Raw genomic sequence first — 12829 nt, 5'->3', positions numbered from 1 at the left:
CTTTATACATGTTAAATTCTGTGCACAGTGTAAGAATTGCTTGCAACCAGTGAACTTGGAGGAATGAGAAGTGAGATCGAACTGTGAACCAAGTAACTTTTCTGAACTTATACACACATTACATACATGTGCGCTTAGAATTAGAAGGGGGTTAAGTTAGGTTAGAGTTAAGTTAAAGTGTGATTCTATTTTCATGTTTAAAGATAATTAAAAACAACTTTTGTTTCAATAACCATTTGTCTTGGTGAATATCTATTGCTGCTGGGTTTTGTGGTCCTCTGGGCTCATAACAAAAACTTCTCCCCTTTCACCCTTAAACCGTGTTTGTATCTCACTGAACCTCAGTGGAATAAGTCTACTTGCAATTACTCAGTCTAAATTTTTGATCACCTCTAGCAAATTTCTCATTCTTCTATGCTCCAGGGATCCAATTCCCAATCTGTTTAACCTTTCCCTGTAACTCAGTTCCTCAAGTACTGGCAACATGCTTGTAAATGAAAAAACACAAAATTCTGGTGAAGCCCGTCAGGTCAAACAGTGTCCTTTATGTAGCAAAAGTAAAGATACAGAACCATTGTTTCGGGCTTGAGCCCTTCATCAAAGTATGAACAAAAGGGTGGGGGGGGGGGTAGAGAAGGGGGGTAGCAAAGGTAGATGATAGGTGGAGAAAGGAGGGAGGGGACAGCAACAATGAGGGGATGGGAAGATGGATGGGTGGCTGGAAGAACTTAGAAGACAGGAAAGGGGAAAGAAAAAGCAAGCAGGTTTAATGGAAAGCAGTTAAAGGTGATGTTCATGCCATCGGGCTGGAGGCTATTCAGATGGAAAATAAGGTCTTGTTCCTCCAATTTGCAGGTAGTACATGGACAGACATGTGAGTGTGGGATTGAGATTCACAATTGAAGTGGAGGTTGCTGATATTACGGACGGAGAGGAGGTGCTGAGCGAAGCAATGTCCCAGTCTCTGACCAGTCTCTTCAATGTTGAGGCGGCCACAAAGGGAGTACCGGATCCAGTAAATCAGTCCTCCTGATGTACAAATGAAGTGTTGCTTCACAGTTTGGGGACCCAGACCGTGGAGGAGGCAATGTAGGCACAAGTTTTACACCTCCTGCAGGCACAGGGGAAGGTGCTGGGGGGTACAATGGGTGGGGAGGGATGAATTTGCAAACGGAGCGGTCCCAGCGTAAGGCAGAAAGGGTGGAAGAAGGAAAAATGTGTCTAGTGGTGGCATCCTGAAGTAAGTGCCAGAAATTATGGTGGATGATGTGTTGGATGGTAGGTGAGGATGAGGGGGATTCTATATTTGTTGTTTGGGGGGCAGAGGGGTCCAGGTTAGATAAGTGGGGAATGGAGGAGAGGCAGGTGAGGACTGAGTTGATAGTGGAGGATGGGAAGCCACAATTGTGGCAGGCAGGCATTTTGGAAGATCTGGACTGGAAGACCTCATGTTGGGAACAGATGTGGCAGAGACGGAGACATTGGATGGAATCTTTGTGGGGGACAAGATGTGAGGGACAAGATGTGAGGAGGTGTCATCCAGGGAGATGGAGGGTTTATAGTATATGTCAGTGGAAAGCTTGCCTCCTGAGATGGAGACAAAGAGATCCAGGAAGAGGAGAGTGTTATCGGAGACAGACCAGGTGAGTTTGAGATCAGGGTGGAAGTTGGTGGAAAGGAAGGTGTGGGTGGCAAGTGTTAGCATTTGCTGTGTCATGTGTAGGTTCCGAAGGGCGATGATTGGGAAGGGAGGAGTGGACAACAGAGTCATGGAGGGAGATGAAGAGGTGCTCGGTGCTGAGATGAATGTGGACGAATGAGATGGGACCCAATAGAGGTGTACAAGATGATGAGAGGATTGATCATGTAGACAGCCAGGGGCTTTCTCAGTGGGCTGAAATGGCTGACATGAGGGCGCATAGATTTAAGGTACTCTGGGCTAAGTACAGGGAATTGTAAGAGGCAAGTTCTTCACACAGTAGTGGGTGGGTGCATGGAATGTGTTGCCAACAACATTGGTGGAATCAGGTCCATAAAGTATCTTTGAAGAGCTGTGCACATGGAACTGACAGATCTTGGCCTGTACAATGGAATTTTACAGAATGAGGGTGTGAATCTAAATGAAACATTTTGAATGTTGAAAGGCATGCAGAGTAGATGTAGAAATGTTGCTTCCCATGGTGGGAAAGTCTAGGTCAATCGGGCACAACTTCACCAGGACTGAAGGGCATCCGCTTAGAACAAAGATGCAAAGGAATTTCTTTCGCCAGAGGGTGGTGAATCTGCTGCCACAGATGGTTACGGAGTCCAAGTCACTGGGTATATTTAAGGCAGAAATTGATAGGTTATTGATTAGTCAGGGCATCAAAGGTTATAGGGAGAAGGCCAGGCAGTGGATGAGTGGGAAAATGGATCCTCATGATTGAATGGTAGGACAGACTCGATGGCTGAATGGCCTGTCTTTGCTCCTGTGTCCTATGGACTTGTGCAGCGGGGAATTTCTAGGCAGGCTTGAGACTGGCTGAAAGGGTACTGGGTGTTGGAGCTGGGATGCAAGAGCACTGAAGGTTTCCTCATCATGTCAGAGGTTCAGATCTGGAGCTCAGGCTGCTACTGGATTCTGCGTGGCTGTGGGAGTGCAGAGGCAAATCAACGGGCACTCGGTGTCTCTGAGGGAACTCTCTTTTGCTTCTCTTTCTCTGACTGTAAGAGGTGCTTCAGGCATTTTCTACCGATGGCGGATCTGTCTGTCTTTCGGCAGACTAAAGCAAATTCTATTTAATATTGCACTGTTTTTAATTACTCGACAATAAAGGAATCTTGTACCATGAAGTAGGTTATATGAGCATTGCAGTTCAGGCCCACAACATTGTGTTGACCCAAGTAACCCTCCTTAAAAAAACATTCTGCACCTCATTTACTACAAAGTTGCCTCAATTGGAGAATGCGTCTTCTGAGGCAAGGTTAACAGCCGGTGTTTCGGAGTGAAGAAAATGAGAGGTGACCTACTAGTGATCTACAAGTGGACAGTATCAAATACCAGGACACCCAAAGGCGATGAGGGGAGGAACGTTTAGGGGAGAGGTCAGGGGTAGGTTTCTTACAGAGAGTTGTGGGTGCCTGAAATTTATTGGCAGGGGTGGTGGTGGAGTCTGGAACAGGCCCATGAATTTAAGAGAAAGTTATGGGTATGAGGGAGGGAAGATTTAGATTGTTGAGTAGTTGTGTAGAGGTTGACACCTCATCCTGGGCTGAAGGGCCTGCACTGTATTGAAATATTCGATAAATGCTTCAGTGGTTTCTCTGTTGCTTGAGAGGGGAGGGAAGAGGTGGTAAGGTATAGACGGTGATGGAGAGGAGTGGGAAGGTTATGCACTGTAGATGAGGTCGATGAAGGGGAAACAGAGAAACATAGAAGATAGGAGCAGGAGTAGGTCATTCGACCCTTCGAGCCTGCTCCACCATTCAACGAGATCATTGCTGATCTTAAAGTTCAGTACCCCGTCCCCGCCTTCTCTCCGTAACCTTTAATACCCTTATACTGAAGAAATATATCTAATTCCCTCTTAAATATATTTAATAAACCTGCCTCTACTGCCCTCTGTGGCAATGAATTCCACAGATTCATCACCCTCTGGGTAAAGAAATTCCTCCTCATCTCGGTCCTAAATGGTTTGCCTATTATCCTCAAACCATGGCCCCGGGTTCTAGATTTTCCCATCATTGGAAACATCCCATCTGCATCCATTCTGTCCAGTCCTGCCAGAATTTTATATGTCTCTATGAGATCCCCTCTCAATCTTCTAAACTCCAGCGAGTACAATCCCAATTTGTGCAATCTTTCCTCATAAGTCATTCCTGCCATTCCAGGTATCAGCCTGGTGAATTGCCTCTGCACTCCCTCCATTGCAAGAACATCCTTCCTTAGATAAGGTGACCAAAACTGCACACAATAGTCCAGGTGGGGTCTCACCAAGGCCCTGTACAGCTGCAGTAAGGTATCCTTGTTCCTATACTCAAACCCTCTTGATATGAAGGCCAACATACCATTTGCCTTTTTAACCACCTGCTGTACCTGCATGCTCGCCTTCAGAGACTGATATACAAGTACCCCTAGGTCTCTCTGCACTTCCCCATCTCTTAATCTATTGCCATTCAAATAGTAATCTGCCCTCTGGTTTGTATTACCAAAGTGGATAACCTCACATTTATCCACATTGTAGTGCATTTGCCATGTATCTGCCCAGTCCGTCAATTTATCCAAATCACACTGGAGCTTCCTGACCCCCTCTTCCGTGCACACAACCCCTCCTAGCTTAGTGTCATCTGCAAATTTGGAGATATTACATCCAATCCCCTCATCCAGATCATTAATGTAAATTGTGAACAGCTGGGGTCCCAGTACAAATCCCTGTGGCACCCCACTGGTCACCGCCTGCCACTCAGAAAATGAGCCATTTATCCCAACTCTCTGTCTTCTACCTGCCAGCCAGTTCTCAATCCACATCAATACTTTGCCCCCAATCCCATGAGCCTTGATTTTGGAAGCCAGTCGTTTATGCGGGACCTTATCAAAGGCCTTTTGGAAGTCCAGGTACACCACATCCACTGGCTCTCCCCCATCTATTTTACCTGTCACCATCTCAAAGGGTGATGAGGTGCAGATGGAGTTGATGGAGGAGGTTATGAGGTTGACACGGACTCATTTGAGATGAGGGAGTGTGATAAAGAGCAGACAGAGTTGATGAAGGGGAGGAAGTGTAAAGAGGCGTGGACGGAGTTGATTGATGAGGTGTAAATGAAGTTGTTGGGGGAAGAGGGTGGTGAGGTGTGGACAGAGATGAAGCAGGGGAGGTGATGAGATGTTGATGGAGGGATTAGAGCTCATCCCTTGGAGACTCTGCTCTCTCCGCCCTGTCCTTTTTGACTTCCCGCCTCCTCCCTCCATCCCGTCCCTGCCTCCCCCACCCCCCTTCCATCTGCTCGCTTCCCCCTCGAAGGTCAACTCTGCCAGGGGAGGTGTCCGGATAAGGTTCAGGAAAAAGGTGGGTCCTCAAGGCTTCGATCTGTGCGTTCTCCTGGTGAGAGATTGAGAGAGAGACATAGTGACAGAGGGCAGAAAGTGATTCGGTGGGGGGGGGGGGTGAAGAGGGCAGAGAGAGGAAGAGGGGCAGAGGGGGTGGGAGGGAGGGAGAGGGGAGGTGGGGGAAGGGAGCGGAGGTGGGGGAAGGGAGTGGGGGTGGGGGAGGTAGGGATGGAGAGAAATGGGGCAGTGAGAGAGGGGGTAGGGGGAGGCAGGGGAGGGAGAGCGAGAAATGGGGCAGAGAGAGGGAAATAGGCGAGGGATAATGGGAGGGATGGGAAAAAGAGTGTCAATCGGTTATATTTATGGGGTGGTTCTTGGGAGGGGAGGGGCAGGTGGATGGAGGCTGGAGGGACAATGCAGGTGGGAGGGCAGATGTAGGGAGGAGGGACAATGGAGGGGTGGACACAGGCTGGAGGGAGGGGCGGATGCAGGAGCAGGGAGGGGCAGAAGTGGGAGCAGGGAGGGCAGAAGCAGGAGCAGGGAGGGCGGATGCGGAGGCAGAGAGGGGCGGATGGAAGGGGGAGGGCGGAGTGGCAGAGCTGGGGTGAATAGAGGGGCATGGGGACAGGGGGCATTGGGGAGGGATAAGAAGGGCAGACCCACTCACCTCGCTGGGGATGGAGTCCAGGGTGAACCACAGGGTGAGAGCACAGCGCTGACCCCCAGTCACCTCTCCCACTTTGACATATGTCCCGTTCCAGCACCGGTAGCTCAGGACCCGCCCACAGGTCGGGGTGACATACTGCTGTGGGGGGCAGACCAAGGGGTTTAGGTCAATATCGTGGGTCAGAATCCTTCCACACCGTCCGATTGCACACTTCCGGGGTGGAACACAGAGTGAAGCTTCCTCCATACTGTCCCATCACACACTCCGGGGTCAGACACAGATGGAAGCTCCCTCCACACCATTCCATCGCACACTCCCATGGTAGAACAGTGAAACTCCCTCGCCTCTGTCCCATTGCACACTCCCGTGGTAGAACAGAGTGAAGCTCTCTCCACACCATCCCATCGCACACTCCCGTGGTAGAACAGAGTGAAGCTCCCTCCATACCGACCCATCGCATGCACCCGTGGTAGAATAGAGTGAAGTTCCCTCCATACCGACCCATCACACACACCCAGGGTCAGACACAGAGTGAAGCTACCTCCACACCTTCCCATCGCAGTCACGTGGTGGAATACAGTATGAAGCTGCCTCCACATTGCCCCATCACACACTCCTCCTGTGGGACAAAGAGTGAAGCTCTCTCCACACACTCCCAGGTAGAATATAGCGTTGAGCTCCCTCCGCACTATCTGAACACAAATCTCTGGCATGGGACATAGAATGGAGCTCCCATCACATTGTTCCATCACACACTCCACCTATCACCACCAGAAACATTTCATTTCCTTGCCTCATCAGAGAGGGAGGAGGCGATAGAGAGGGGGAGTGAAGAGGTGGGAGGGAGGGGAGGTATCTGAACAAAAGGGAGAAGAGTGGTGTCAAAACTCACCATGACTGCCCCCGTTTCGAGATCCGTGAGGATTGATCTCCCCCCTTCAAACTCATCGTTTAGATAGAGGTGCACGCTGGGAAAAGAGAGATAGAGCAATGCAGGGGGAGAAGGAGGGAGGGAGAAAGGGGGGGAGGAAAGGGGACAGAGAGAGAGAGAGAGAGAGAGAGAGAGAGGAAGGGAATGGAAAGGGAACAAAGAATGAATTCCTGTGTTCTATCCCTAGCGATATGATCCCAAACCTTGTAATGTGAGAATTGGCATGCTGAACGGCGGGGAGTGTTGTCAAACTGAGAGACCTCAAAGTACGAGGTCCGACGCAGTAAATGGTGAGGAGTGCTTTAGAACAGAGAGACTTTGGGTAACAGTGTTGTGGAGCAGAGGGTTCTCGGGGTATTAGGACTGACACGGTGAATGGTGGGGAGTTTTGTGGAGCAGAGAGAGCTTGGAAAATGGTGAATAACATGGTGAATGTTGTGGAGAGTGTCGGAAAACAACAGAAAATATGGGCTATGGGAACCAATGGTGAACGGTGGGGAGTGTTGTAGAATAGAGAGGCCTAGGGGAACAACAGTGACATGGTGATTGGTTGGGAGTGTCGTCAAGCAGAGAGAGCTCAGGATATGGGGACAAACGTGATGAATGGTGGCAGGTATTGTAGAAGAGAAATACCACGGAGTACAAGCAACCACATGTTAAACAGTGGGGATATTGCCGAAAGAGAGACCTTGGGTTGAGGATGGACACAAAATGGTGGGATGTGTCAGGGAACAGAGTGATGATGGGGTACAAGTAACGGCACTCTGAACGATGGGCTACAGGAGACCACAGTGTTATAGAACAGAGATCTTGGTACAAAGTCCGATGTGGTGAATGGTAAAGCATGTTGTGGAACAGAGAGATCTCAGGGCTATGAGACTGACACCGGTGAAAGGTGAGCAATGTAGTTAATCAGGAAGACACCCAACATGGTAAATGGTGGATAGTGTTGTATAATCAAGAAACTTTGGGGTATGTGGACTGACACGGTGAATATTGGGGACCGTCATAAAGCAGAGAAACCTCAGGCTATGTGGACTGACAGACACGGTGAATAGTGCAGAGTGTTGTACAACAGAGAGACCTTGTACGGAGACTGACAGGACGAACAGAGGGGACTGTCAGAGAACAAAGTCATCCAGGTACAGGAACTGACATGAAGAACTGTGGACAGTGTGGTAAAACAGTGAAACCTTGGGCTACGTGGACCAACACATGAAGGGTGGGTTTAAAGAACAGGAGACCTCAGGGTATGAGGACTGGCAGGGTAAATGCTGGAGAGTGTTATGGAACAGAGAGACCGTGGGACTATGAGGATTGACACGGTGAATGGTTGCGAGTGTTATATAATGGAGAAACCTCTGTGGACTTACACAGTGAAATTTGGAGTGTGTAGCTCAGAAAGATTTTGGGGAATGGTGACTGATATGGTGAATGGTGGGAGAGTCCTGTAGAATAAAGACATTGGGGTATGGTGACTGACTCTGTGTATGGTGACGAGTGGTGTAGAACCAAGATACCTCAATGGGAAGTAACAGAGTGAACGATGGGGACTGTCAGAGAACAATGAGATCTCAGGATATGACGTCTGATACAGTGAACAATGGGAAGTGTTTCAGAACAGAGAGATCTACTGAACAGTTAAGAGTGTTGAAGAGCAGAGATTCCACGGGGTGTAAGGATGGACATGCTGAACAGTGGGGTGTGTTGCAGAACGAGACCTTGGGTTATGAGGACTGACATAGTGAATGGAATGGAGAGACGTCGGCATATGAGGAATGGCACCCTGAACAATGGGGAGTGCAGTGGAACAGAGAGTTCTCTGTGTACAGGGACAAATATGGTGAATGACTGTTAACGAACCAGGAGCCTTGGGTATAGAGGAACCGACATAGTGAACTGTATGGATAGTTGGAGAACCGAGATCTCGGGATATGATGACTGACAGTGAATAGTGAGAAGTGTTGCACTTCAGAGAGACCTCAAGGTATGAGGACTAACACATAAAAGGTGGAGAGCATTATTGAACAGACAGACCACATTATAGAACAGACAGACCTTGGGGTCTGAGGACTGACACGGTGAACACTGGGGAGAGATTTGTGGAACAGAGACACCTTGGGATGCATGGAATGACATAGTGAATGGTGGAAAGTATTGTAGAACAGAAAGACCTTGGGGGAAGAAGAACAATGCAGTGATTGGTGGAGTGTGTTGTAGAACAGAGACCTCATGGTACAAGATGATGAGGAATGGGGATGGTTGAGAACGGTGATCTTGGTGCTTGAGGATTGACAAGGTGAGGGTGGGGAGAGATGTAGAACAAGATGTCCTTAGGGTGCAGCGACAGACAATGTGAAAGACGGGGAGTGCTCTTGAACAGAGAGACCTTGGGGTATGAGGACGATTGGAAAATAGAGAAACCTCGGGGTTGGAGAACTGACGGTAAATGGCGGGGAGTGTTGTCAAACAGGGAACTTATAATACAGTAACCGACATGGTGAACTGTGGGGAATGTTGCAGAACAGAGAGACCTCAGTATGGGAACTGACACTTTAAACAGTAGAGAATGATGTAGAACAAAGAGAACTCATTGTATGGGGACCTAACAGTGAATGGTGGGGAATGACATGTAGGACAGAGAGACCTCGGCGTACAAGGTCTGACACAGTGAACAATGGGGAGTGCTGTCGAAACGAGAGACCTCGGGACTAACAGTAACAGGTGGGGTATGTCGGAGAATAGATACCCCTGTGGTGTATGAGATCTGATAAGGTAGTGTTGTTGAAGTGACACTGGAATATGAGTATCGACACGTTGAACTGTGGGAAGTGTTATAGAAAAGGAGACCTCAGTGTATGGGGACTGACACAGTGGCGATGGGTAATGTAGTGGAACAGAGAGTTCTCTGGGTTCCAGAACTGACACGGTGAACAGTGGAGTACATCATGCAACAGAGAGACCTCTGGGTATAGGGACCAACATAGTGAACAGTGGGGAGTGTCGATGAACCAAAGGCCTTCAGGGTATAGGAATGATAACAGTGAATTGGGCAGATTGTTGTAGAACAGAGAGGCTCAGGGTAGGAGGACTGACATGGGGAACGATGGGGGGCTGTCATAGAACAGAGAAACCTTGAGGTAGGTAGACCAACATGGGGTATGGTGGGGAGTTTTGTAGAAAAGAGCAAGGGGGTACAGGAACCGACATAGTGAACAGTGGGGAGTGTTGTGGAATAGGGCGGCATGGTTAAAATAGCAGTTGGCCCAGCGATCAGTATGGGTTCAAATTCCGTGCTGTTTGGAAGGAGTTTGTATGCTCTCTTCACGTCTGTGTGGGTTTTCCCCAGGGTTTTCAGTTTTCTCGTACTGTTCAAAACATACTGGGGGGGCGTAGCTCAATTGGGTGTAAATTGGACAGCACAGACTTGTGGACTGACATGGCCTGTAATCATGCTGTATGTCTAAATTAAGTTATAGATACTTCAGGGTACAGGGACCAATATGAACTGAGGGGAGTGTTGTGGAGCAGAGAAATCTCGGGTTACAAGGACTGACACGGTGAACGGCAAATTGTGTTGTTAAACAGACAGATGTTGGGGTACGAATAATGACACTCTGCATGGTGGGGAAGATTGCTGAACAGAGTTCTTTGGTTCTGGGGACTGACATGTTGAATGGTGCAGTGTTGTAAAATAGAAATACCTCCGTGTATGAGGGGGGGGGGGTTACTGGGGTCATTTGCGGGGTGTTGTAATATAGGTTACTGGGGGAATTTTGGGGTGTTAATCTTTACCTGAAGACTCCTGCTCCACAACGATTTCCGTCACGACTGGTCTCGGGGTCCCAGGTTGGGGATGGGACCTCCCTTCTGTTACCTAAGGGGGGAGGAGAGGGACAATTATCGTCAGGAGGGAGTGGGTGCAACGGTTGGCCTGTAAGTTGCCATTCAGAAGCCTGAGACCTGGTCTGTGGATTTTGCCCTCACTGACCTGCAGAGGCCAACTGACAGCGCAGGTGGGAGAGGCCGAGGTGCAGGGATCCGTCGGGTTTGTACAGGTGGTCAACGATGGTTCGACCTCTCTCCGTCACCTCGTGGAAGAGGCGGGTGGCCTCCTTCTCGACCAAACCATCTCGGGCAAGCTGCAGGCAAAGAGCGGGACGTGAGTCCTTTGCCTGTTGCCCATGCGACAGGTTGAGAGGTGTGGCCCTCTCTCTCAACTCCCTCTTTCCCCCACTCTTCTTCTCACCCCTCCTTCCCCATTCTCCCTTCCTTCTGTCCGCTCTCCTCCCCTGCTCACTCTCTCGGCCCCCTCTCACCTGCCTTCCCATTTCTCCCTCCCACCTCCTATTCCACCACCTCTGTCCACACTCTCCTTCCTCTTGCCTCTCTCCCCCTCCCTCACACACCCAACACCTCCACCCTCTCTCCCTCACCTGCAATCCCCCCACCCTTTCTCCCTCTCCCACATTCCCCTCACTCACAATCCCCCCTTCCTCCTCCTCTCTCCTGTCTCTTCTCTCTCTCCCCTCCCTCACACACCTGACAACCCCCACCCTCTCACCTCCATCACCTTCAGGAGGGAAATACCCCCCAGGAGTCTTGCATCCTTGTTCGATTTCCCTGGTGTCAACCTGTCCACAGCCTGAGGAGGAGTAAGGGCATGGAGTGTTATAACCTCAATCTCCACACCTTCCTACTGTTTCCCCCTCACTCACTCACTCACTGTGTCCCTCCCCCTCCAACCCCATCACCTCTTTGTCCTTCCTCTCCCTCCTTCCCCCCTCTTTTCCCATCCCCTTTGCTTCCCCCTACTTCCTTTCTCTCCCACTTCCCTCTCCTTCTCCATCCCTCCTGTCATGTCTCTGTGTTACTTGCGAGGATTATTAAATAACGTAGAGATGCAAGATTCAAATAACAGAAGAGACTTTACTTATTGATGCCTTCCACCATCTCAGGAAACTATTCACACACACACATACACATATGCCCCACAGTGGTGCACTACATTTACTACAGTAGAAGGGCGTATTCTTACACGGGTACAAAATAGTTCACATTATCCCGACTATATAACATCCCTCCTTCTCAAGATAAAGAAAAAATGTGCTCTTTATCACTTTCTTTCCAGTGCAACTTAAGTAACTGAACTTGTACACTAGTTTATTTACACTATTTTTATATTTATTTTCACACAAGCTTGTACATTACCATCATTGGAAACTCGTATTCCAATGTACATATACCCCAGGCTTGTGTCTTTCCCAGCTCCCTCCACATCTAATACAGTTCAGCTCATCCAGACTTTGACCAACAACAAAAAAACTTTCTACACCAGGGAAATAAATAATAATTAGGGAACAGGGATTGTTGCGGTTCAGTGGGTGGCTGTTGTGCCTCTATATGTTCCTGACTTTCCTTGATCGGGATTAGTGTGGGGGAATGGGGGGGGAGGATGCCACAGCAGGGAACGGGGGAATCAATCACCGCCCTAAGCCTATACAATTGCCAGATCCTTCGAAAGGTGGTGTCATATTTGTGTTATGATGTTATTTTCTCCAGGGGAATGCAGCTCTGCATTTCTACATTCCACGGTCCAATACTGAGATTAGAGTCGGTCTTCCAAGTAGTCACAATGTACTTCCTGGCCACTGCCAATTCCAATAACACAGATTGGATTTGAAATTTGGACATCTTCATTGTAAGCCTTATGCCCATTATGTTTCCCAGCAGGAACAATTCTGGATCCTGCGGGAATCATTTACCTATGATTTTCTTCAGGGCTTGGCCTAGATCAACCCAGAAGGGACTCACCAGGTTACATACATGAAAGTCCCAGTCGCAACGCCAAATCTAAAGCATTGGTCCGAGAGTTCTGGTTTTGATCTGTTTATTTTCTGCGGCGTTGGATACAGCTGGTGCAGAAAATTATATTGCACCAACCTGTACCTTGCATTGATGATCATGGTCATGCTTTCCCGGCATAAGTTGGACCAGCATCTCTCATCAATTACAGTACCCAAGTCCGATCCCCATATTTCTCTCGGCCCGGTTTGGGTCCATCTGACTGGAGCAGTAAATACATTGCAAAAATGAATTTCTTTCCACTCCCCCTTCGAATCATGGTCTCTATAGCACTGTACCGAGGTAGGGCCATATTTGGACCCAATATGTCCCGTAAAAGAGATCTTATTTGAAGATAGCA

General features: G+C 48.9%; 1 protein-coding gene across 3 annotated transcripts in view; it reads right to left on the bottom strand.

The window, feature by feature from the left end:
* Positions 1 to 525: 525 nt before the first annotated feature.
* The window catches only part of LOC138748831 (prolyl 3-hydroxylase 1-like), a 29814-nt gene continuing 17510 nt past the window's right edge, over positions 526 to 12829 (bottom strand). Inside the window, exons 10-15 of one of the 3 annotated variants that reach the window (XM_069909634.1) lie at positions 11189 to 11269; positions 10616 to 10766; positions 10420 to 10501; positions 6586 to 6661; positions 5694 to 5831; positions 526 to 5078 (exon numbers count right to left, since the gene is read on the bottom strand). In XM_069909634.1, the coding sequence (XP_069765735.1) occupies positions 4878 to 5078; positions 5694 to 5831; positions 6586 to 6661; positions 10420 to 10501; positions 10616 to 10766; positions 11189 to 11269 (729 nt within the window). In that variant the 3' untranslated portion in view covers positions 526 to 4877. The remainder of the gene's footprint in view (positions 5079 to 5693; positions 5832 to 6585; positions 6662 to 10419; positions 10502 to 10615; positions 10767 to 11188; positions 11270 to 12829) is intronic. The other 2 variants (XM_069909635.1, XM_069909636.1) reach the window with 2 other exon arrangements.

The sequence above is a fragment of the Narcine bancroftii genome, chromosome 13 (assembly GCF_036971445.1).
Source record: "Narcine bancroftii isolate sNarBan1 chromosome 13, sNarBan1.hap1, whole genome shotgun sequence".
Taxonomy (NCBI): domain Eukaryota; kingdom Metazoa; phylum Chordata; class Chondrichthyes; order Torpediniformes; family Narcinidae; genus Narcine; species Narcine bancroftii.
This window is presented reverse-complemented; position numbering and strand designations above follow the sequence as displayed.